This window comes from Anolis sagrei, chromosome X (genome assembly GCF_037176765.1).
Source record: "Anolis sagrei isolate rAnoSag1 chromosome X, rAnoSag1.mat, whole genome shotgun sequence".
NCBI classification, from domain to species: Eukaryota; Metazoa; Chordata; class Lepidosauria; order Squamata; family Dactyloidae; genus Anolis; species Anolis sagrei.
The window spans coordinates 101,860,241-101,885,036 of record NC_090034.1 but is presented as its reverse complement, the minus strand read 5'-3'; the positions used below and the strand labels follow the sequence as shown (position 1 = coordinate 101,885,036).

The following is a 24,796-nucleotide window of genomic DNA, read 5'->3' as shown; positions in this document are numbered from 1 at the left end:
TGCTCTACTTCTCCCAATAGAGTTGTGGGCCCATACCTGCCAGAGAGGGATGCTCTTCCTCCTGCATCCTCCACTTGCAAAGATGCAACCTGGATTAAACAGCAATGGTGCATTCAATGCTAGGCACATACCCGCCTCTAGAGGGCAATAAAGAGCCGCGGCTATGCTCCATGGAGGATTGACAAGCGTGAGCACCAATAGCCGGCACGAACGCGTGGGCGGGCTTCCGAACTTGATTAGCAACCAATCAGCGCACGTTTAGCATCCTCGGCTGGGACAACCTGCGCCGGGGCGGGAGGAGGCGTGGCAACCGAGTGAGTGACAGCTTTGTTGTCCTCTCGTAGAAGGGAGCTACTTGATTGGCGTTGACTCGGCCCAATAGCGGCGGGGAAGCGGTTGAGCGGGCAGCCAATGGGAGCACCGGAAGGGAGAAACTTCTCAGCCGAGGCGGCAGTTGAGGTGGGACGGCGGGCAGGTAAGAGGCAGGGCAGGTGGGTCTCTTTTCTCTGTTGCTATAGTGACGCCCCCCCTAAGGAAAACCTCCAGATGGGTTGCCTGGAAGACTGTATCTCCCATTATCCCCTCATGGGGAATAATGTGGAGTCCTTCCCTGGAGGTTTTTGATCAGAGACAGAATGGCCATCTGTCGGGAGGGATCGGATTGTGTCTTCCTGCATGTTAGAATGGGGTTGGACTGGATGGCATTTTGGGGATCCCTTTAAATGCTAATGGAATATAGACTGCCTTGGAGTTCAATTGATCCTCCTTCCTTGGAGGTTTTTGATTTATTTATTTATTTTATTTACTTTGCTTGTATACCGCAGTTTCTCAGCCCGTAGGCGACTCAACGCGGTTCACAACAAGAGCAAAAAGACAATCCTAACAACATACAATATTTAAAAACCATTAACAGCATAATATACAAAGTAATGACACATCAATAACAACACATTAACGTCTCGTAACTAGAATCGTGATCCAATTCATCATCCATAATTCCGTTCCTATATTCATCGTATTCATTGCGCTGCTTATCCGAATGCCTGTTCAAACAGCCAGGTTTTTAGTTTCCTTCGAAACACCATTAACGTAGGAGCTGATCTAATGTCCATGGGAAGGGTGTTCCACAGCCGAGGGGCCAGCACAGAGAAGGCCCCGTCCCTCGTCCCCGCCAGACGTGCCTGTGATGCAGGCAGGATCGAGAGCAGGGCCTCCCCAGAAGATCTTAGAGTCCTGGTGGGTTCATAGGCAGAGATACGTTCGGATAGGTAGCTTGGGCCAGAACCGTTTAGGGCTTTATAGGCCAACGCCAGCACTTTGAATTGGGCTCAGTAGCAAATCGGCAGCCAGTGGAGCTGGTGCAGCAGAGGGATTGTATGCTCCCTGCTCTCCGCTCCTGTTAGTATCATGGCTGCCGAACGTTGGACTAGCTGTAGCTTCCGAGCTGTCTTCAAAGGCAACCCCACGTAGAGAGCGTTGCAGTAGTCTAGACGGGATGTAACCAGAGCGTGGACTACCGTGGCCAAGTCAGACTTCCCAAGGTACGGGCGCAGCTGGCGCACAAGCTTTAATTGTGCGAATGTTCCCCTGGTCACCGCCGAAACCTGGGGATCCAGGCTCAGCGATGAGTCCAGGGTCACACCCAAGCTGCGAACCTGCGTCTTCAGGGGGAGTGCGACCCCATCCAACACAGACTGTAACCCTATGCCCTGTTCGGCCTTTCGACTAACCAGGAGTACCTCTGTCTTGTCTGGATTCAGTTTCAATTTGTTCGCCCTCATCCATTTGATCTGGGGCCGGATGGCCATCTGTCGGGAGGGATCGGATTGTGTCTTCCTGCATGTTGGAATGGGGTTGGACTGGATGGCATTTTGGGGATGCCTTCCAACTCTAATGGAATACAGACTGCCTTGGAGTCCATTGGATTCTCTGGAGGTTTTTAAGCAGAGTCTGGATGGCCATCTGTCGGGAGGGATTAGATTGTGTCTTCCTGGTTGAACTGGATGGCGTTTTGGGGATCCATTACAACTCTAATGGAATATAGACTGCCTTGAAGTCCATTGGATTCTGCTCTGGAGGTTTTTAAGTAGAGGCCGGATGGCCATCTGTCGGGAGGGATCGGATTGTGTCTTCCTGCATGTTAGAATGCGGTTGGACTGGATGGCATTTTGGGGATGCCTTCCAACTTTAATGGAATACAGACTGCCTTGAAGTCCATTGGATTCTGCTCTGGAGGTTTTTAAGCAGAGGCCGGATGGCCATCTGTCGGGAGGGATCGGATTATGTCTTCCTGCATGTTAGAATGCGGTTGGACTGGATGGCATTTTGGGGATGCCTTTCAACTCTAATGGAATACAGACTGCCTTGGAGTCCATTGGATTCTCCTCTGTAGGTTATATAATAATAATAATAATAACAACAACAACAACAACTTGATTTATTCCCCGCCACCATCTCCCCAAGGGAACTCGGAGCGGCTTACATGAGGCCAAGCCCAACAACACATCAGTAAAAACAACAAAGCAATAAACTCTTCTAACGCTAGGATTCTGCGATCCCACAGAGACTGGGCAGCCATTTGTCAGGAATTCTTTGATTGTGTTGGGAGGGCCATTTTATCCATGTCTGTTCTCATTGATTGTGTTGGGAGGGCTGAAATTTGTCCATACGTGTTCTCATTCTGTTTTGCTGTTCTGTTTTCATCCCAAAGCGACAACTACAAGGAGAAGGCGGACGCTCCAAGTCGGTGTCCTTGCCCTCTCAGGTCCTCCACTATGGCGAAACTCCATGGACTGCAAGCTGACTATGTTTTCCGTGGTGTTGACCACATTGTCCGGATGACGGTGGAAGGGAACCTCTTGGAGGTGGAAGTGGAGGACCGTCTCACTACGGACCAGTGGCGAGGAGAGTTTGATGCTGCTTGTGAGTGGGACAACTTACGAAAGCTGCAAAAAATATCATCACCCCTGATTTAATGTAGAAAGGAGGGCTTGTATTCTTTCTCCCAAAGCAGGCCCAAACTTTTTCAACAGAGGGCCAATTCATGGTCCCTTAAGACTGTTAGGAGTCCAGACTATAGCTTTTTTCATTCCTGTTGTGTGTGTTCAAATTGTTTCAGACTTAGGGCTCCCCGAAGGCAACCTTTGCACAGAGTTTTCTTGTCAAGATTTAATGAAAGGGGATTTTCCTTTGTCTTTCTTTGAGGCTGAGAGAGTGTGACACAATTTAAATAATTCATTTAAAAAAATCTATATATTGTTATTTTTTCAGCAATATGTATTATTATACAATTTAAAAAGACAGTGATTTCCCTCTCTATGATTTATATCGCTATGTAAATCTTCATTCTACCTTATTATTTTGACCAGCTACTGGTCAAAGGACATTTAATAGAATACCAAGTCTGCAAACTTTGTGTTTTGTTTGTTTGGAATGGAATACAACTGTTTTGGATCGCTCCTGACACGATAAATAAAATAACCTTATTGTCTTAATTTTTTTTAAATCAATAGATTAAAACAAAATAATAAATATAATAATAATAGAGTTAAAAATGTAATAATAATAGAATAAAATAATAAATGTAATAATAAATAGGGGAAATAATAAATGCAATAATACATAGAATAAAATAATAAATGCAATAACAATAATAAATAGAGTAAAATAATAAATGTAATAAAAAAATAACAACAGAGTAAAATAATAAACAACTTTGACTCGAGTATAAGCCAAGAGGGGCTTTTTCACCTAAAAAAGGGCTTTAAAACTCAGCTTATGTGGTAAATAATTTGAGTTAAATAATGGAAATGTAGTAATAATAATAGAGTATAATAATAAATGCAATAATAAAAATAATAACAATCATAAGTAAAGTAAAATAAACAATAATATTAATAGAACAAAATAATAAATATAATAATAGATTAAAAAAGAAATGTAATAATAGAATAAAATAATAAATGTAATAATAAATAGGGAAAATAATGTGTAATAATACATAGAATAAGATAATAAATGTAATAACAATAATAAATAGAGCAAAATAATACATGTAATAACAATAATAAATAGTGTAAAATAATAAATGTAAAAAAAAATAACAACAGAGTAAAATAATAAACAACTTTGACTCAAGTGTAAGCCGAGAGGGACTTTTTCAACCTTAAAAAGGGGCTTTAAAACTTGGCTTATGCGGTAAATAATTCATTTTAATTTAATTTAATTTTACTTTATTTAGATAATGTTTACCCTGGTCTTCAGAAACAAAGACACTCAGAGCAGCTTACAAAATAACAACAATAACAACAACACCATAATAATAGTAGTAGTAAATCAAATCAAATCATTTATTTCGGTCATTGACCAGCACAGAAAATAGTCACATTTTCATACAAACTTGGTATGTTTGGTACATTAAAAATATAAATATAACTACTGAAGCACAATTTGGGTGAGGGAGCAGAAGGAGAAACAGGGTAAAAACATACAATGCACAGATCCATCCACTGATGGTATAGTAGTAGTAGAAGAAGTAGCAGTAGTAACCAAGAAACATTTGGAAGTCCGCAGGTCCTGCAGCCCTGAGTGAATGGAACATATTAGATCGCAAACTGTGTGTGTTTTATGGAGCTGTAGACGTTCTTTCAGAAACTAGCATCTGCTCTATTCACCTGCCTGTTTGTTGTATGTTTCCCTTAACAGTCATTGAAGACCTGACGCACAAGACAGGGAATTTCAAGCAGTTTGGGATCTTCTGCAACATGCTGGAGTCTGCCCTGGCTCAGGTGGGGAAGAGAGAAAGATGAATAGTTACCCCCTGATCTCTCCCCTGGAGAATGGATGAGAAATACCTGGTTTCTCTTTCTCTCCACAGAGCAGTGAGTCAGTCACGCTAGACCTTCTTACCTACTCAGACCTGGAGTCGCTGAGAAATCGGAAAATTGGTGTGGGACCCCGGCACTTGCCTGCCGCCAAGAGCTCTCCGCTCAGCTCCAAGCGTTACCTCATATTGATCTACTCAGTGGAATTTGACCGGTAAACTATTTTTGTCGTTTTTGTCTGGAATGGACAGCCGCAGATAAAAGCAATTTGAGTTAAGAGCTCCGTCATGGAACAAATTAAACGCTTAAGGCGTATCTGTATATGTTTTCTTTGCCTCCAACAGGATCCACTACCCACTCCCTTTGCCTTACGTGGGTAAGCCGGATCCGGTGGTCTTGCAGAAGGTGATCCGGGAGCTCAAGGAAGAGCTGGCCCTCCTGAAAGGAAAGCCGGGCAAGGACCTCCGGGATGCCGAGATCCGGCGACTCCGGGAAGAGTGAGTAAGAGAGAGGGAGGCCGGTTGAATTGTTTTGGCACGGCGGGTATTTACTTTCCCGTAACACACATTGTTGTGTTACTGTTAATGTCTATTGCTTATTTTTTTATGAGTTTTATTTTATTGCTTGTATTATTGTTGTCATTGTTTGTATTATTGATGTGTTGTGGGCTCGGCCACATGTAAGCCGCACCGAGTCCCTTGGGGAGATGGTAGCGCGGTATAAATAAAGTATTATTATTATTATTATTATTATTATTATTGGGGCGAGAGACCTTAGATCAGACATGGGCAAACTTGGGCCCTCCAGGTGTTTTGGACTTCAACTCCCACAATTCCTAACAGCCTTGGACCGTTTCCTTTTTCCCCTCAGCTGCCTAAGCCTACTCACTCTCCTCAGGACGACACTAGCTTTGGTCTGCTGATTCTTAACAGGCTTCGGCCTACTCGCTCTCCTCAGGACGACACTAGCTTTGGTCTGCTGATTCTTAACAGGCTTCGGCCTACTCGCTCTCCTCAGGACGACACTAGCTTTGGCCCATTGACTCTAACAGGTTTCGGCCTATTCTCCTCAGGATGACATTAGCTTTGGCCCACTGACTCTAACATGCTTCGGCCACTCTCCTCAGGACAACACTAGCTTTGGTCTGCTGATTCTTAACAGGCTTCGGCCTACTCACTCTCCTGAGGACAACACTAGCTTTGGTCTGCTGATTCTTAACAGGCTTCGGCCTACTCACTCTCCTCAGGACAACACTAGCTTTGGTCTGCTGATTCTTAACAGGCTTCGGCCCACTCACTCTCCTCAGGACAACACTAGCTTTGGTCTGCTGACTCTTAACAGGCTTCGGCCTACTCACTCTCCTCAGGACGACACCAGCTTTGGCCCGCTGATTCTTAACAGGTTTTGGCCTACTCACTCCCCTCAGGACGACACTAGCTTTGGCGCGCTGATTCTTAACAGGCTTCGGCCTACTCACTCTCTTCATGATGACACTAGCTTTGGCCCACTGACTCTAACAGGCTTCGGCCTACTAATTCCCCTCAGGATGACACTAGCTTTGGTCCACTGACTCTTAACAGGTTTCGGCCTACTCACTCTCCTCAGGACGACACTAGCTTTGGTCCACTGACTCTTAACAGGTTTTGGCCTACTCACTCTCATCAGGACGATACTAGCTTTGACCCACTGACTCTAACAGGCTTCTGCCTACTCACTCTCCTCAGGACGACACTAGCTTTGACCCACTGACTCTTAACAGGCTTCGGCCTACTCACTCTCCTCAGGACAACACTAGCTTTGGTCTGCTGATTCTTAACAGGCTTTGGCCTACTCACTCTCCTCAGGACAAAACTAGCTTTGGCCCACTGACTCTCCTCAAGACAATGCTAGCTTTGGCCCACAGATTCTTAACAGGCTTCGGCCTACTAACTCTTCTCACAACGACACTAGATTTGACCCACTGACTCTAACAGGTTTCAGCCTATTCTCCTCAGGATGACACTAGCTTTGGCCCACTGACTGTAACAGGCTTTGGCCTACTCCCTCTCTTCACGAGGGCACTAGCTTTGCTCCGCTGACTCTAATAGTTGGCCTACTCACTCTCCTCAGGATGACGCTAGCTTTGGCCCACTTACTCTAACAGGCTTTGGCCTACTCATGCTCCTCAGGACAACACTAGCTTTGGCTCACTGACTCTTAACAGGTTTTGGCCTATTCTCAGGATGACACTAGCTTTGGCCTGCTGATTCTTAAAAGGCTTCGGCCTACTCACTCTCCTCAGGAAAAGGAAAGGGCCTGAGGCTGTTAGGAATGGTGGGACTTGAAGTCTACAACACCTAGAGGGCCAAAGTGTGCCCATGCCTCTATGGCGTAATCTCATTGTTTCCCATTTCCAGGCTGCAGAATGCCTTGGAGGAGAAGCAGGCCGCGGAGACGGCCCTTTTGGGCCTAAGGGAAGAGCTGGCGCTTGTCAACAAAAACGGCGTCCTCAAAGAAGTGAAGATCCTGAAGAAGGTGGTGCAGAGCCTGGAGGAGGAGCTGACCAAAGAGAGGGCCAAGCACCAGCGGGCCGCCAACAAGCGCCTGCAGGAGAGCCAGCACCTCGCGGAAGAGGTGAGACAAACATTTTAGGATCCTTTGCTTCCTGTCTTGGGAAAGAGATGCAAGGGAGGCACACCAAAATTTAGCCTAAAATATAAATTGGGAGGACCTGCTGTTAGGAATTGTGGGAGCTAAAACACCTGGAGGGCCAAAGTTTGCCCATACCTGCTTTAATACCGTATATACTCGAGTATAAGCCAACCCGAATATAAGCCAAGGCACCTAATTTTACAACAAAAAAGCTGGGAAAACATATTGACTCGAGTATAAGCCAAAGGTGGGAAATGCAGCAGTTACTGGTAAATTTCAAAATAAAAATAGATATCAATAAAATTACATTAATTGACTCATCAGTAGGTTAAATATTTTTGAATATTTACATAAAACTGTAATTTAAGATAAGACTTTCCAACTCTGATTATTCTAATCTTCAGTGTAGATGTGCTTATGTATCCCTTCAATAATAATAGAGTATAATAATAATAATAATAATAATAATAGTAATAATGAAATCCAGCATATATACCTCATTTGCTGTGTCATACTGTGTTTTTGTGTCAGGATAGTAATACAACAACAATAATAATGAAATCCAGCATATACCTCATTTGCTGTGTCATACTGTGTTTTTGTGTCCCGATAATAATAATAATAATAATAATAATAATAATAATAGAGTAAAATAATGAAAATGTAATAACAGTAATAACAGAGTAAAATTATAAATGCAGTAACAATAAAAAATAAAGTAAAATAATAAATGTAATAATAATACTAATAATAGAGTAAAATAATAAATGTAATATAATAATAATACTGTAGAGTAAAATAATGCAAATATAATAATAATAATAATAATAATAATTCATATATTAAAATAATTCATGTAATAAAATGATATTAATAACAAAGTAAAGCCTGAGGGCTGAGAAAAGCGGTATATAAATAAAGTAAATAAAGTAAATAAGTAATAAATAACCTTGACTCAAGTATAAGCCGAGGGGAACTTTTTCAGCCTAAAAAGGGGGCTGAAAAACTAGGCTTATACTCGAGTATATACTGTATTTTCTGCCCTTTTCAGCTGGCGGAGATGAAAGCAACAGAGCGGAGCCTCCGGATTCGCGTGAAGAACCTGACCAACGAGTTGGCCTTATACCGGAAAGGGTGAGCATTCTGGGCCAATGGTTTGTCCTTACGGGCTGTTTCCTCGCGAGTCTTGGAGTTTGTTGGGCGAGTGTGCTTATTAACAAAAGATCCTCCCCATGAATGTATATCAGAGTAACTTATTAGCAGCAGTGTGACCCAACCCAAGTAGCCCAAAGTGATAAAAAGAACAAAAACACACAGACTAATTATCTCTTCCATAGGAGGCTTTTCTTTGTAGTAAAATAATATGGTTGTACTATTTACAACAACAAGGTTTCTCTTGTAGTTCGCCCTGAGATTGTGTCTGATGTTCACAATGGGAATGGGGATGAAGGGTTTTCTGGGCCTGGGTCTGTTTTCCATGGGGATGAAAGTTTGCCTAGGCCTGAGTTAAGCCCAGACGAGAGGCCCGAGGTGTCTCATGAAGATTCACAAGGTCACATTCCTGGGAGAGGCCCTCAACAGTCTTTCTCTGAGAAACTGTCTTCTGAAGATGAATGGTCAGGTGCAGAATTTAATGAGAGTGAAGATAGAAAGCAAGTATTTTGTAAGCAGAGGCAAAATTCTCAGGTGCGACAAAGGTCAATTTGTCTGCAGGAAAAGAGATATAAGAAATCTTTATCTGGTTGTAAAGGCAAGAGAAATGCTTTCCTTTCGGTTCTGGGGTCTGGAAAAGCTTTATATTAATACATGGGATAGAATTGCCTCAGTCTCATCAACGTTGGAATTTCATGACTGTCTTGTTTCTAAGTGTTCCTACTTTCATGTACCAAGCTTTGCCAGGCTCTTGATCTGTGTGTTGGATTTTCATGCTGCCTTGTTCTGTGGATTTTATACTTTTGAATCTTGTGTTTTGCCTTGTGCTTTGAAGCTCATGGACTATACTGTTTTTACCATTTTAATTGCTTTGCCTACATTTATTCCTCAATAAACTGCTTGCTCTTTTTACCAAGCTGGTGTGGTATTTAAGGTCAGAGGTGTTCCTGCTCTGGAGGGCAATGGTTTCCATATGTTGTGACCCAGCTGGAACCACAGAGTACCTCTGATGAGGATGATGGGATTCAGGTTGACAATCTGGTTCAAAATGTCCCTGTTATAGTCAGTGAGGAACAGGGTGTGGAAGTTCAGTTTCCCACAGCAAGAAATGAGTTTGTTGATACTGAAACTAGCCAGGTGCAGGTGCAAATTGACTCAGAAAAGAAGGACAGTTCTCAGCTTGATAATGAGCAGGAAGGCAACTGGATAACACTAACGAACAGACTGACCTTGATGAAACGAGAACCTTAGATCGTGCTGACCGGTTGGAATTTAGAGTTCGAAAGGAGTGTGAGAATAGCTAACAAGAAGGAGGTCAGAGGCCAAAGAAACGCCTTCATGCTTTGCAAAGGATATTAAGCAGTGTGTTTGGAACCAAACCTTTTCAGAGCAACTTTTCGTTGCTCTGAAGCTTACATTTTGCTTGTCTGGATTATCTTGCAGTTCTTGTGTTCATGGTCTCAGGACTCAGTCATGTTCTCATGGGATTTTGCTTTGCTGGTGCCTTTTTGGATCATGCTTCAAAGTGTTGTTTTGTATTGATCTTTTAAAACATTACTTTTGCTTTCAATAATTTTTTATCATTTACTTTTTAATAAACTATAAAGACTCTTGGCTGTGTACAGTTTGGTGTTTTCAGCAAGGTGAACCTACTCTGAGGTGCGACACCATAACACAAATAAACAAATACACAGTCGCTTTACACACAGCAGCCTTCATACTGGAGCTTTCTCACACGAAGCTTCTCTCACACAGAGGTTAACCTCAATAAACTGCTTGCTGTTTTTACCAAGCTGGTGTGGTCTTTAAGGTCAGAGGTGTTCCTGCTCTGGAGTGCAATGGTTTCCATAACACAAATAAACAAATACATAGTAGCTTTACACACAGCAGTCTTCATACTGGAGCTTTCTCACACGAAGCCTCTCTCACACAGAGGCTCACCTCACACTCCTTGGGACGACACTAGCTTTGGCCCACTAAATCTAACAGGCTTTGGCCTACTAACTCTTTCAGTTTTTGACTCACAGTTCTGTAATCAAAAATACCCAGTTAATTTTAGATATTTCTGATAGAGTTCTTTTTGCCTCCCTTCAAGTCCTCTGCTTTCCTCCTCAGGCGCTTCACCCCAAGTGGACCTTCACCCCAGAACCACTCATCAGCCTCCTCCCGCCATTTTGCCCAGCCAGCCGTCCTGACTCGAGACAGCGCCAAGAAAAGGGATGACCGCCGCTGCAGCTCAAGGGAACGATCGGCCTCACGGGAGCGTAGCGGGGCCTGGGGTCCCGGCCGGCAACGGTCCACATCCAGGGAAGGGCGCAGCAGTGGGAGCCAAGGCCGGGCCCCACGACAGTCTCCTTCTCCCACAGGTGAGACCACAGGTGTCCTTTGTTGGGTGAGTAGGCTTATTAACAAAAGACCCTTCTCATAAATGCACAGCAGAGTAACTTAACAACAGCAGTGTGGCCCATCACCAGTAGATAAAAAGAACAAAAAACACACAGACCAATGTTATCTCTTCCATAGGAGACTTTTCTTTGAAGTAAAATAATACGATTGCACTATTTACAATAACAATACATGTAATTTACCAGTCCAAGTCAATACCAGAATACAGGCGTTCTAAAAGCAGTCCGAAAAAAGAAGCTCGCAAGCTGAAGGTTCTCAAGCTGCTGCTAAAGCGGCGGATCAAGAGAACTGAGGGCCTAGCCCCTCCCACGGGCTATATATACTTGAGGGTGGTGGGTGGGGCGAGTCAGGGGTAAAAATGTCTGTTTTATCTTTCCAGAAGGTTCCAAAGCTGGTCTGTGCAGGCGCAGGAATAACCATATGTGTAATTCAGTTGACCATGACAGGGAAACAGCTTCGTTCCCACAGACCCTTCTCTCACACTGAAGTTACACAGGAGCTTCACACAGTAGTTTTTTACACACAGCAGCCTTCACATTGGAGCTTTACACACAATGGCCTTCAACCTGGGGCTTCTCTCACCAAGGCCTACTAACACTGAGGCCTAATAATAGTAATAATAATAATAATTGAATAACTTTATTTTTATACCCACCGCCATTTCCTCAAGGGGACTCGGGGCGGCTTACAAATGGACAAGCCCGAATACAGATAAAAACAAAACACAATAAAATCAATCAAATAAAAACATAACGCAGTAATAAACATAATCATAAAACAATATTATGACTGAGATGAAAAAGACGCTGGGTTCGGGTACAAGTAAGTGCAAAGCATCCTAAATAATAATAATAATCATCATCATCATCTTTACTTATACCCCGCCACCATCTCCCCAATGGGGACTCGGAGCGGCTTACATGAGGCCAATGGGGCCAATGAAAAGTGCAAGGCTCAAATATTTAAGGAATATCCTTAGAGAAAGTATCATAATAAACCAATAGGAGGGCCATAACTGTTCCCCCGACTCTGGAACTCACTTCCCAAGGACATCAGGCAGTCTTTAGGAGGAGCCTGAAAACATGGCTGTTCCATTGTGCCTTCCCAGAATAAGGAAAATTCTCAGCAATATGCCCTCAGATTGCACTTTACTACTGGTTTGGGATTGACTGTGTTCCCTCATCTCTCTTTGAACACCCTATACCAGTTATATCCTACCTTATTCATGCCCAGAGTTTATTTTTTAATTTTTAAACTATTACATTTGGCCCGGCCATAGGTTTTTTAATCCTTGCGTGTTACAGTTTATTGGTTATTGTTTATATGTGATTTATATTAATTGTATATTAATTGTATTGTATTTATTGTTTTTGTTTATTGCTTTTGTTTATTGATGTACTGTTGGGCTTGGCCTCATGTAAGCCTCTCCGAGTTCCTTGGGGAGATGGTGGCGGGGTATAAATAAAGCTTTATTATTATTATTTCTTATAATAAAGTGCAGGACTTTATTATAGAATAGGATCGAAATGGGTCTTCAATGAAAACCGCCTAATTGAAAGCACAACCTCACACTGAGGCCTTTCTCCCACTGAGGCCTTCTCACATAGTATATACTGAACACGCCCTAAACTGGATATTTAGACTCTCTCAGACTGATGCCTCTCTCACATTGAGGCGAACTTAACACTGAGTTCTCCTACAGGCGTAGCTGATAATGCCCAAAACCATTTTACAATAAATTCCCTTGAATCTTTGGTGGAAATGTTCCTGAAAGCTTGCAGCAACTTGTTCTCCAACCCTCTCAAGGTGTCTGTTTTGATTCTGTCCTTCTCTTTTCCATCTCGTAGGCCCCCGGGCTCCTCGGTTTGACCCCACCGCCTTCGTGAAGGCCAAGGAACGCAAGCAGAAGGAGGCCGAACTGAAAAAGTGGGTAGATTCTTCCCCAAATGTGCTCCGCTCCTTCTTGTCTGTTGTTTGTGTTCACTGCTCAAATCAGAATGTTTATTTACTTCTGTACAGGAAGGTTAGGGCCTAGCTATTTAACTATTTAGCTCAGGAGTGGGCAAACTTGGGCCCTCCAGGTGTTTTGGACTTCAACTCCCACAATTCCTAACAGCCGGTAGGCTGTTAGGAATTGTGGGAGTTGAAGTCCAAAACACTTGGAGGGCCCAAGTTTGCTCATGCTTGATTTAGTTCTCTCGAGACATGCTCACAGGAGAAGAACAAAAGGAAGCACTCAGGGGCTTGTTATAATAAATAATAATAAAACTTTAATAATAATAATAATACTTTATTTATACCCCGCCACTATCTCCCCAAGGGACTCGGAGCGGCTTACATGAGGCCAAGCCCAACAACACATCGATAAAAACATGCAATAATAAAAACAACAAGCAATAAGCAAAATAAACAATACAATTTAGTACAACTCGCACGTAGACAATAACACACAAGAATTTAAAAACCGATGGTTACTATGTGCAAAGACACTTTGAATAAATAGAGGCGTGTCCCTGAGAAATCGTAACAAGCAGGGGATAGGACAAGAGGAACAGAGTGACAGGCGGAGAGGCCAATGGGAGAAGGGCTTTTCCCTGCCTATTTTTTTCCTTGATGAGGGCTGTAAAGTTGTGCAGGATGCAGTTTATTTATTTATTTATGGCATTTATATGCCGCCCTTCTCACCTCGAAGGGGACTCAGAGCGGCTTACAAGGTATATATTACATACAATATATTATATATTATTAGCATTAAATGTTGCTATATTGCACTATATCGTAATATTATTAGTAATATTTTATTTATTTATTTATTACATTTATTTATTTATTTATTTACAAGGTATATATTACATACAATATAATACATTATTAGCATATTACAATATCAGCATTAAACATTACTGTATTGCACTATATCATAATATTATTAGTAATATTTTATTTATTTATTTATTACATTTATTTATTTATTTACAAGGTATATATTATATACAATACATTATATTATTAGCATAGTACAACATCAGCATTAAACATTGCTATATTGCACTATATCGTAATATTATGAGTAATATTTTATTTATTTATTTAGTACATTTATTTATTTATTTATTTACGAGGTATATATTACATACAATATATTATATTATTAGCATAGTACAATATCAGCATTAAACATTGCTGTATTGCACTATATCGCAATATTATTAGTAATATTTTATTTATTTAGTTTATTTATTTATTTATTTATTTATTTACGAGGAATATATTACATACAATATATTATATTATTAGCATAGTACAATATCAGCATTAAACGTTGCTGTATTGCACTATATCATAATATTATTAGTAATATTTTATTTATTTATTTAGTACATTTATTTATTTATTTAGTACATGTATTTATTTATTTATTTATTTGGTGCATTTCTATACCACCCCTCTCAGCCTTCCGGCGACTCGAGGCGGTTTACAAGGCAAGAATTCAATGCGGCCAAGGACACAATTGCAATATACAATATAAAATAATATTAGCAACAATAAAATCAAACATTATAATGAAACATACTTCAATTGATAATCATTAAAACAATGTCCAGTTCTGCCATGTAGTTATTCCATTATTATAGTCGTTAACTCCGTATTTTCAAATGCCCGCTCAAATAGCCATGTCTTAAGATTCTTCCGGAATGATAGGAGCGAGGAAGCCGATCTAATCTCCCTAGGAAGGGCATTCCATAGCCGAGGGGCCACCACTGAGAAGGCCCTGTCTCTCGTTCCCGCCAGCCGTACTTGTGATGATGGCTGGACCGAGAGCAGGGCCTCTCCAGATGATCTTAAAGTCCTTGCATGTAATATAAATATATAATTATAATATCATATTCTTCTTCTTATTATTATATTGCATTACATTATAATATTATAAATATTATATGTACCGTATGTACTCGAATATAACCCGACCTGAATATAAACCAAGGCACCTAATTTTACCACCAAAAAATGGGAAAACTTATTGACTCGAATATAAGTCGAGGGTGGGAAATGCAGCAGCTACAGGTAATACAAAATAAATATAGATACCAATAAAATTACATTAATTGAGGAAACAGTAAGTTTCAATGTTTACATAAAACTGTAATTTAAAGTAAGACTGACCAACTTTGATTAAACTATTATTCTAACTTTTTTCAGTGTCAATATGCTTACGTATCCTTCCAATAATAATAAAGAAAGTAAAATAATAAATGTAATAACAACAATAAATTAAAATAATAAATGTAATAATAATAATAAATAGAGTAAAATAAATGTAATAAAATAATAGAGTAAAATAATGCAAATGTAATAATGCCAATAATAGAGTAAAGTAATAAATGTAATAACAATAATAATAATAATAAATAGAGTAAGATAAATGTAATAAAATAATAGAGTAAAATAATGCAAATGTAATAATGCCAATAATAGAGTAAAATAATAAATGTAATAACAATAAGACTAAAGTAAAATAATAAATGTAATAATAATAATAATAATAAAATAAATGTAATAAAATAATAATAGAGTAAAATAATGCAAATGTAATAATACCAATAATAGAGAAAAACAATAAATATAATAAAAATAATAGTAATAACAGAGTAAAATAATAAATAACTTTGACTCAAGTATAAGCTGAGGGCAGCTTTTTTAGCCTAAAAAAGGGGCTGAAAAACTAGGCTTATACTCAAGTATATACAGTATATACAATATATTATATTATATTATATTATATTATATTATATTATTAGAATAGCACAGGAGACAAGGTGGAACTGTCCCCTGTCCCCCTCTCTCTTCACTCTGGCCAAGAGCAACAGTCTCCAGCTGATGGCATATCCAGTTAAGAGTTCCAACAGAAAATAACCGTCATCTTCAGGGCCCAATCCACCCAAGGCAACTTACATTCCCCCCCCCCCCCCCAAGTATTGAAATAAAGATCTGTAGAAGAGAGACATATAAGGAAACACAAACACATACCAGGGAACATTGAAATTGGTACAGCTGAGGGCTGGTTGGACTCTAATATGTATCTCTAATGAGTTGTTTGAGGGCATTTTGGGGCTGACTCTCCTCTCTCCGCTTTCAGCAAGCGAAACTTGAGGCGAGGAATAGGAGACACCCCGCCGAGCGGATGGCACCATCGAACTGGGTTGACTTTCAACAACAGCGGCCTTGGAAAAACTCGGGGCAGGAGCTCCTCCGGTGGGTCTGGTTCAGGTTTTCATTGTGGAAAAATTAGAATCCACTTCACATCATGATGGGTTTTGTATGTGTGTGAGTGTGAGGAGCGAATTTAGAGACTGCAAGTCGCTTCTGGCGTGAGAGAATTGGCCGTCTGCAAGGACGTTGCCCAGGGGACGCCTGGATGTTTGATGTTTTACCATCCTTGTGGCAGGCTTCTCTTATGTCCCAGCATGGGGAGCTGGGGCTGACAGAGGGGACTCAACCCACTCTCCCTGAATTCGAATCGCTGACCTATCAGTCAGCACTCCTGCCGGCACAAGGGTTTAACCCATTGCGCCACTGAGGTCACATGAAGGTGTTTGGCTATGATTTGTACTATGAACTTCACCAAATATCATACTGTGAAAAAAAGGGAACTACAGTAGAGTCTCGCTTATCCAACCTTCGCTTATCCAACATTCTGTATTATTCAACGCAGTCCAGGGTGAGAAAAAGAAAGAACGCTTGTCTGTTTTGGTGTGAAATCCATCAATATAGTAATCTATATAAATAAAAATGTAATGTTCATTTGTGGGATTAACAGAACTCAAAAACCACTGGGGGAATTGACATCAGATTTGGACACTATACCCCTAACAGACCAACAAGTGACCATCACTCATAAAAAAACCCCCAAAACAGCAGAAAGGACTTAAAAACCCAAAAAAGCTAAATGACATACAGAAAAAATGTAAAGAAGAGGGAGGGAAGGAAGGGGAGAAAGAAAGAAAGAGAGAGAGAGAGAGAGAGAGAGAGAGAAGGAAGCATGGAAGCAAAGAGCAAAGGAAGGAAGGAAAGAGGTAGAGATGGAAGGAAGGAGAGAAAGTAGTAGGAAAAAAAAGGGGGAAGGAAGGAATGAGGTAGAAAAGGAAAGAGAGAGAGAGAGAAAGAAAAAGGGAAGAAATACAGAGTGAAGGAAGGCGGGAAAGAAGGAGAGAAAGAGGGAGAGAAGGGGAAAAGGAAAGAGAGAAGGAAGGGTGGAAGCAAAAAGCGAAGGAAGGAAGGAAAGGGGTAGAGAAGGAAGGAAGGAGAGAAGAAAAGAAGAAAACAGAAGGAATAAAGGAAAGAAGGAGCAAAGGAAGGAGGGAAAGAAGGAGAGAAAAAGGGAGGGAAGGTTGGCCACAGCAACGTGTTGCGGGTACAGCTAGTCTATATAAATAAAAATGTAATGTTTGTTTGTGGGATTAACATAACTCAAAAACCACTGGACGGATTGCTGCCAAATTTGGCCACAAGACACTTGCTAACCCAAGGAGTGACCATCACTAAAAAAAAACAATTTTGTCATTTGGGAGTTGTAGTTGCTGGGATTTATACAATCAAAGAGCACTCTGAACTCCACCAACGATGGAATTGAACCAAACGTGGCACACAGGACTCCCATGACCAGCAGAAAACACTAGAAGGGTTTGGAGGGCACTGACCTTGAGTTTGGGAGTTGTAGTTCACCTACATCCAGAGAGCACTGTGGACTCAAACAATTATGGATCTGGACCAAACTTGGCATGAATATTCCATATGCCCAAATATGAGCACAGATGGAGTTTGGGGAAAATAGATCTTGACATTTGGGAGTTGTAGTTACTGGAATTTATAGATTACCTGCAATCAAAGAGCATTCTGAACCCCAGCAATGACAGAATTGGGGCAAACTTCTCACACAGAACCCCCATGACTAACAGAAAATACTTAAGGCCATCCAGTCCAACTCCTTCACCAGGACAAAAAAATGTCATCAATCCCTCCTGACAAAGAGCCATCCAGCCATAGATATAGATAGATATATAGGCTTTTAAAGTCTTTTCTGCTTTGTTTTTCAGTTTTTTTATGAATGATGGTCACTTGTTGGTGTGAAAGGTGTATTGTGTCCAAATTTGGTGTCAATTCGCCTAGTGGTTTTTGAGTTATGTTAATCCCACAAACGAACATTATATTTTTTTATTTATATAGATTATTAGTAATATTACTTGTAATATAAAATATATAATCATAGCAATTACATTATGTAACAAATTTTGGGGGGAAAATCTGTTCCTGGTCCGAAAATGTTATATCCTGTTTAATTGGCTGTTCGAGAAGGCATTTAATTAAGTGCTATAACAATGTGGTAAAGATGACTGGAATGGAACAAGGAATATGAGATTGGTTATGATTCCACTATGAGACGAAGCGGATTTTTAGTGTAACTTTGTAATTGTTGTATTGTTTATATGTTGTTGTAATTGCCTCTTTGTAAATTGCCTTTATATGTGTTGTACACCGCCATGAGTCGCCCTAAAGGGCTGAGAATGGCGGTTAATAAATGCATCAAATAAATAAATAAATAAATAATTGTGAGGCCCTTACTTTGGAAGTAGTGGCTGTACTCCAGAAACTTTGTTTTTGTGGCTGCTACAAACTATGTCGGATTAGTTGAGACTCGGTGAGAGATTCATTGAAAAACTAGAGCAAAATGTGCTACAGGATGTCTCTCCCGCAAGTCCAAACTCTTTTTGCAGTTTCATAAGCTTTTCCCATGTTTTTATGATGGAACCAATTAGGAAATGACATTTATAACCCAGGAACAAAAACAGTGTTACATAATGTAATTGTAAACAGAGTTTTCCCATCACATTATAATGATGATGATGATGTTTAGTTGTACTCCGCTTTTTCTCTCTTTGTACAAAAGAGACTCACTTTGGACAATTCTCTTCTCTTGCAGTGGAAAGCTTCCGCAGCAGGCGATCCTCTGCAAGCTCCGGGAGTGAGATGGACGAATATTCAGAACCTGTTGCAACAAGGCGAGAGAGGTAGGCTCTGGTGTTATCATTTGTATCCCGTGAAGCTATTAAACCAGGCGTGGGCAAACTTTGTCCCTCCAGGTGTTTTGGACTTCAACTCCCACAATGCCTAACAGCCAATAGGCTGTTGGGAATTGTGGACGTGTATTTATTTATTCATTTATTTTGCAGTATTTATATTCTGCTCTTCTCACCCAGGGGACTTAGGGCAGATCACAATGCACATATACATGTGGCCCACTCACTGTTCTATTTTATGTTATGAAGGATTTTATTGTGATTTTATTTTTGTTTACTGTGTTCTTACATTTTATGTTTTATGTAATTTATCATGTTGTTAGGTTCCTCTAAGTTTTTTCGGGCTATATGGCCATGTTCTAGAGCAGTGGTTCTCAACCTTCCTAATGCCGTGACCCCTGAATACAGTCCCTCATGTTGTGGTGACCCCCAACCATAATATTGTTTTCGTTGCTACTTCATAACAGTCATTTTCCTACTGTTATAAATCATAATGTCAATATCTGATATGAAGGATGCATTTTCATTCACTGGACCAAACTGGGCAGAAATACCCAGTACACCCAAATGTGAATGCTAGTGGCGTTGGGGGAGGATTAATTTTGTAATTTGGGAGTTGTAGTTGCTGGGATTTATAGTTTACTTATAATCAAAGAGCATTCTGAACTCCACCAGCGATGGATTTGAACCAAACTTGGCCAATGGAAAGCACTGGAAGGGTTTGATGGGCATTGACCTTGAGTTTGGGAGCTGTAGTTCACCTATATCCAGAGAGCACTGTGGACTCATGCAATGGTAGATCTGGACCACACTTGGCACGAATACTCAATATGCTCAAATGTGAAAACTGGTGGAGTCTGGGGGAAAATAGATCTTGACATTTGGAAGTTGTAGTTGCTGTCTTTCGGGCTGTGAAGGTCGACAGCAAGCTAAACAAATGGTTGGAAGCTTACTCTGACCTGGGCTGGCTTTGAACTCATGACCTTTCGGTCAGTAGTGATTTAATGCAGCTGACTTCTCGCCAACGTCTCGCCAACCTGGTCCTGTTGAAGTCCAAAACCCCTGGAGGGATGCTCATGCCTGATTAGAGTATCCCCATAGCGATGTGCTGCAGGACCAGGGGTATTTACCTTTGGTTAAGATGGAAGCATTTGTTGTGCCACTTCAGCGTTCCAATGATCTACTCTGATTTTCTGTGTATTTCTCCTTCAGGGGCCGGAAGCGAGTGGCAAGAGGCAGGAAGCTCCTGAGCACCTCATCATGGAATGGCCCCACAGTGGTAAGCGACCCACAGGGAGGGTTCTTCCTCCAGAAGAGTCATTATCCCATGATACTCCCAGGCTGGAGGTGTCAATGGGGAGCTCTGCCAAATACAGTCCCACAGGGGAACCATGAGGGCATCTAGGAGGTCCATACCATTGTTTTTCATCGTGGTCAACTGTGATTACGCACATATGGTAGTTTCTGCGCCTGAGCAGACAGCTTCGGAACCTTCTTAATAGATTTGAAAAACTTTGCCGGCTGGCCCTGCCCACTCTCCCCTTGCGAGTATAAGTAGCAGGTGGGCGGGGCCACTGCCTCAGTTCCTTTCATCCGCTGGTCTGTCAGCAGCTGAGAACCTTTGTTTGTGTGACTAGCTTTGCCAGTCACAAGGCTGTTAAAATACTTACAAGATTCACACACCAATAAAATGTGGTTAATATTAATGATGATGATAATAATAATATAATATAGGTAAAAACCTTAACATCTCCTCATTCCTGATACAGGTCTCCCGGACAGACGGCGGTCACCGGAAACACTTGGAAAGCACTCCCACCCCAGGCAAGCGAGCAGACAAAGGTAAGGTCTTTGGAGTCTCAAGTATAGGAAGAGATGGTGAGACCAGAATGAAACGGGATTTGGAGGGGTACCCTGACTTGGCCAGGGTGGTTACATCCAGATAGGACTACTGCAATGCACTCTACGTGGGGCTGCCCTTGAAGACAGCCTGGAAATTTCAATTGGTACAACGGGCGGCAGCCAGGCTCCTTACTGGAGCAAACTATAGGGAGCATACAACGCCCCTACTAAAACAGCTTCATTGGCTGCCAATAAATTGCCGAGCCAAATTCAAGGTGCAGATCATAACCTATAAAGCTCTAAACCAGTGGTTCTCAACCTTCCTAATGGCGTGACCCCTTAATACAGCGCCTCACGTTGTGGTGACCCCCAACCATAAAATTATTATTATTGCTACTTCCTAATTGTAATTGTGTTACTGTTATGAATCATAATGTAAATACCTGAAATGCAAGATGTATTTTCATTCAATGGACCAAATTTGGCACAAATACCCAACAGCGCTCCATGCAGACGTTTCAGCCACATGACATTGGAGGTGTCTATGGACAACACTGGCTCTTTGGCCTAGAAATTGAGCACCAACTCCCAGAGTTGGACACGACTGGACTTAATGTCAGAAGAAAACTTTAACCTTACCTTACCCAATATGCCCAAATTTGAACACTGGTGGGGTTGGAGGGAGATTGATTATGTCATTTGGGAGTTGTAGTTGCTGGGATTTATAGTTCACCTACAATCAAAGAGCATTTTGAATTCCACCAATGATGGAATTGGACCAAACTTGGCACAGAGAACTCCCACCAGCAACAGAAAATACTGGAAGGGTTTGGTGAGCACTGACCTTAAGTTTTGGAGTTGTAGATCACCTGCATCCAGAGAGCATTGCAGACTCAAACACTGATGGATCTGGACCAAACTTGGCATGGATACTCAATATGTCCCAATGTGAACACTGGTGGAGTTTGGGGAAAACAGACCTTGGCATTTGGGAGCTACTGGGATGTATAGTTCCCATGCCATCAAAGAGCTCGGAAGGGTGCATGGGGGGCGGACAGAAAGGTTGCGCTCATGGCAAGGCCGTGAGGGTAGCCCTCCGCCTCTCCCACCACGCCCTTCGAACTCGGAAAGGTGCGGGGGGTGGGCAGAAAGGCTGTGCTCATGGCAGGGCCATGAGGGCAGCCCTCTGCTCCCCCCCCCCACCTTCTGAACTCAGAAAGGCGCAGGAGGCAGGAAGCGTTTGGGCAAGGGTCGGCAGCCATTTTGGTCAGGGCGGGGCCAACCAAGGCAGCTTCATGACCCCCCCAAAAAATGGCCCAACAACCCCCCTGGGGGTCGCAACCCCCAGGTTGAGAACCGCTGCTCTAAACGGATCAGGCCCCACCTATCTCTTTCTGTATGAACTGGTGCGAATCATCCGGGGAGGCCCTCCTCTTGCTTCCACCACCGTCACAAGCATGGTTGTGGGGACGAGAGAGAGGGCCTTCTCGGTGGTGGCCCCCCACCTCTGGAACACCCTTCCAAGGGAAATAAGACATGCCCCATCCCTTTTTTTGTAAGAGTTTGAAGACTCTGTGGTTTCAGCAAATCTTTGAGAGTGACCAGTGCTAGCCCAGCCCAGACGTTGTCGGATACAGCCTTGCACCTCCTATTTATTACCCTGGTCATTCTAACAGGCCCCTGGGATGAGCAGCCACAAGCCCGTTCCTGCCATTGTTGTTAGTCTATTACAGTACTGTACCAAAATTCTGGGCACCTCTTACTTCGATTTTGTACCAGTCTCAGCCTGGCCTTTTTAATTGTTCTGACCCATTCCTTCCCATGCACTAACGAATAAAAAAGGCATGGAGAACAGGCAGATTTCTTTTAATATACTGTATATACTCGAGTATAAGCCTAGTTTTTCAGCCCCTTTTTTAGTCTGAAAAAGCTCCCCTCGGCTTATACTCGAGTCAAGGTTATTTATTCTTTTACTCTGTTATTAGCATTATTTTTATTATATTTATTATTTTACTCTGTTATTATATTTACATTATTTTGCTCTATTATTATTATATTTATTATTTTGCTCTATTATTATTACATTTACAGTATTTTACCCTATTATTACTACATTTATTATTTTACTCTATTAGTACTGTTTTTATTTCATTTTCATTATTTTACTCCATTTTTTATTATATTTATTATTTTAATAATAAGTACATTTACATTGAAGGAGGATAGAACAATGGTTTAATAAGAGTTGGGCAGTCTTATCTTAAATTACGGTTTTATGTAAATATTCAGAAACATTTAGCCTATTGATGCCCCAATTAATGTAATTTTATTGGTATCTATTTTTATTTTGAAATTGACCCATAGTGGATGCATTTCCCACCCTCGGCTTATACTTGAGTCAATACATTTTCCCAGTCTTTTTGTGATAAAATTAGGTGCCTCGGTTTATATTCGGGTCGGCTTATACTTGTGTATATACAGTATATGTGTTACCGGGATAATCTTATGCTTATGTTGTCAGTATAGTTATTTTTGCCTATGTTGTGGTTCTGTATGTGCTGGTGCTGATACTTGGAAACCACCCTGAGTCCCTTTGGGAAGATAGAGCAAGTATATAAATAAAGTTTTATTATTATTATATGCCTGTCTCTTCGCTGGGGTTAACATCCCGTTTCCTTGTCCCGACAGAGAATCTGTATGACGACGAGCCATCCGCAGACCTCTCTGAGATTGACGCTCGCCTGCAAGCGCTGCAGGAGTATATGAACAAACTTGAGACGAGAACGTAGTCCCTTCAGCGGACAAAGCCAGGGAGCAGGGGGTGGCTTGGCAATGAATAATATAATAATTATCTCCAATGAAGGATGTTGACATCACTGTTTACAAGCTCAAACACGGCAAAATACAGAGGACGCAGCTTGCAAAATACCTGCCATTTGGGAGCTTCCTTCCTTCTGTTGTTTATTCCGGGAGATGAACCCAAAAGGAGTTGGGGGGGGGGGGGTCATAGCCAGACAAAAACTATGATTCTTCAGGCTTGAGATCAGGGTATGGTGTGTAGCTTTTGGCTCTGTAAATCCCAGACTTCTCTAGTCTGACTTGAGGAGATTCTGGGAATTATAGTCCACTATTAAGCTCTGCAGAGGAAGCGACTTTTGTCAGTCCCTCGCCTAACAAGTCTATGTAATCTCTTCCAAAACATTCCTCTCGGCTTCTTTTCCCGGAAAGGATTGCCTCGTCTCCCCATCTTTCTGTGTGGCCCCACTTTTTGCTATATAATCCTGTGTTGCGGTGAATCTTTTTCTACAAATAAACCTTATTTTTTCCCCCCTTTCTACCTTGTGGTCTGCGTTCGATCCAGTTGAGTTTCCAAAGCATTGAAGAAAGTAGTCTTCTGTGGTTGACTGCACTGACAGCTGGAGGATCCAGATAGCTATTGTGCCTAATGGCCTTGGACAGATGCATGCGCCCATCCCGTCCGGATATCTCTCTTTTCCAACTCTAAGTTCACCTTTCCTGCCCCCAGCCTTCTGTCCTCATTTCGGTAAATTAATTATGCATTTGGGGGGGATTAAAGGGGAAGAATACATTGCTCCGTTGCCTCTGGGAATGATTTCTCCCAGATGGATCTCCAGGAAGAGATAGCAAGCTTTTATCAGGGTCCGACAGCGAGAGGGAAACACAGGCTAAAAAAAGGGGGGGAGAAAGGCCTCGTGGCGCCATCAAAACAATCCACGGAAAATGCCTTTAATTTATTCTCGGATATGCAAATGCTTCCGCCAAGCTGTTTTTTGCTGATCGGTCGTTTTGCACCCTATATCCCCAAGGATGGACAAGGGAGGGGAGGGCTTTGATTGGGTCTTTGAT

The 24,796-nt window shown here is 41.7% G+C and overlaps 1 protein-coding gene across 2 annotated transcripts; it reads left to right on the top strand.

Moving 5' to 3' along the window:
- The first annotated feature begins 413 nt into the window (after window positions 1-413).
- Window positions 414-24,262, top strand: LOC137094960 (centrosomal protein CCDC61-like). Of its 2 annotated transcripts, none has more exons than XM_067461016.1 (14): window positions 414-475; window positions 2,711-2,922; window positions 4,705-4,787; window positions 4,877-5,037; window positions 5,168-5,320; window positions 7,220-7,436; window positions 8,506-8,588; window positions 10,722-10,972; window positions 12,860-12,938; window positions 16,150-16,265; window positions 18,991-19,078; window positions 20,300-20,366; window positions 20,857-20,929; window positions 23,618-24,262. In XM_067461016.1, the coding sequence occupies exons 2-14, from the start codon at window positions 2,775-2,777 to the stop codon at window positions 23,716-23,718; spliced, it is 1,620 nt and encodes a 539-aa protein (XP_067317117.1). In that variant the 5' UTR covers window positions 414-475; window positions 2,711-2,774; the 3' UTR covers window positions 23,719-24,262. The 2 variants fall into 2 exon arrangements, with proteins under 2 accessions (XP_067317117.1, XP_067317116.1); XM_067461015.1 differs by having other exon boundaries at window positions 426-491.
- Window positions 24,263-24,796: the final 534 nt, after the last annotated feature.

Bases quoted from the DNA above. Each gene is read 5' to 3' on its own strand.
- LOC137094960 (XM_067461016.1), top strand. From the start codon at position 2,775: ATGGCGAAACTCCATGGACTGCAAGCTGACTATGTTTTCCGTGGTGTT. The intron at 12,939-16,149 runs GTGGGTAGATTC...CTCCGCTTTCAG, and splicing joins AAGGAGGCCGAACTGAAAAA to CAAGCGAAACTTGAGGCGAG. The intron at 16,266-18,990 runs GTGGGTCTGGTT...CTTCTCTTGCAG, and splicing joins TCGGGGCAGGAGCTCCTCCG to TGGAAAGCTTCCGCAGCAGG.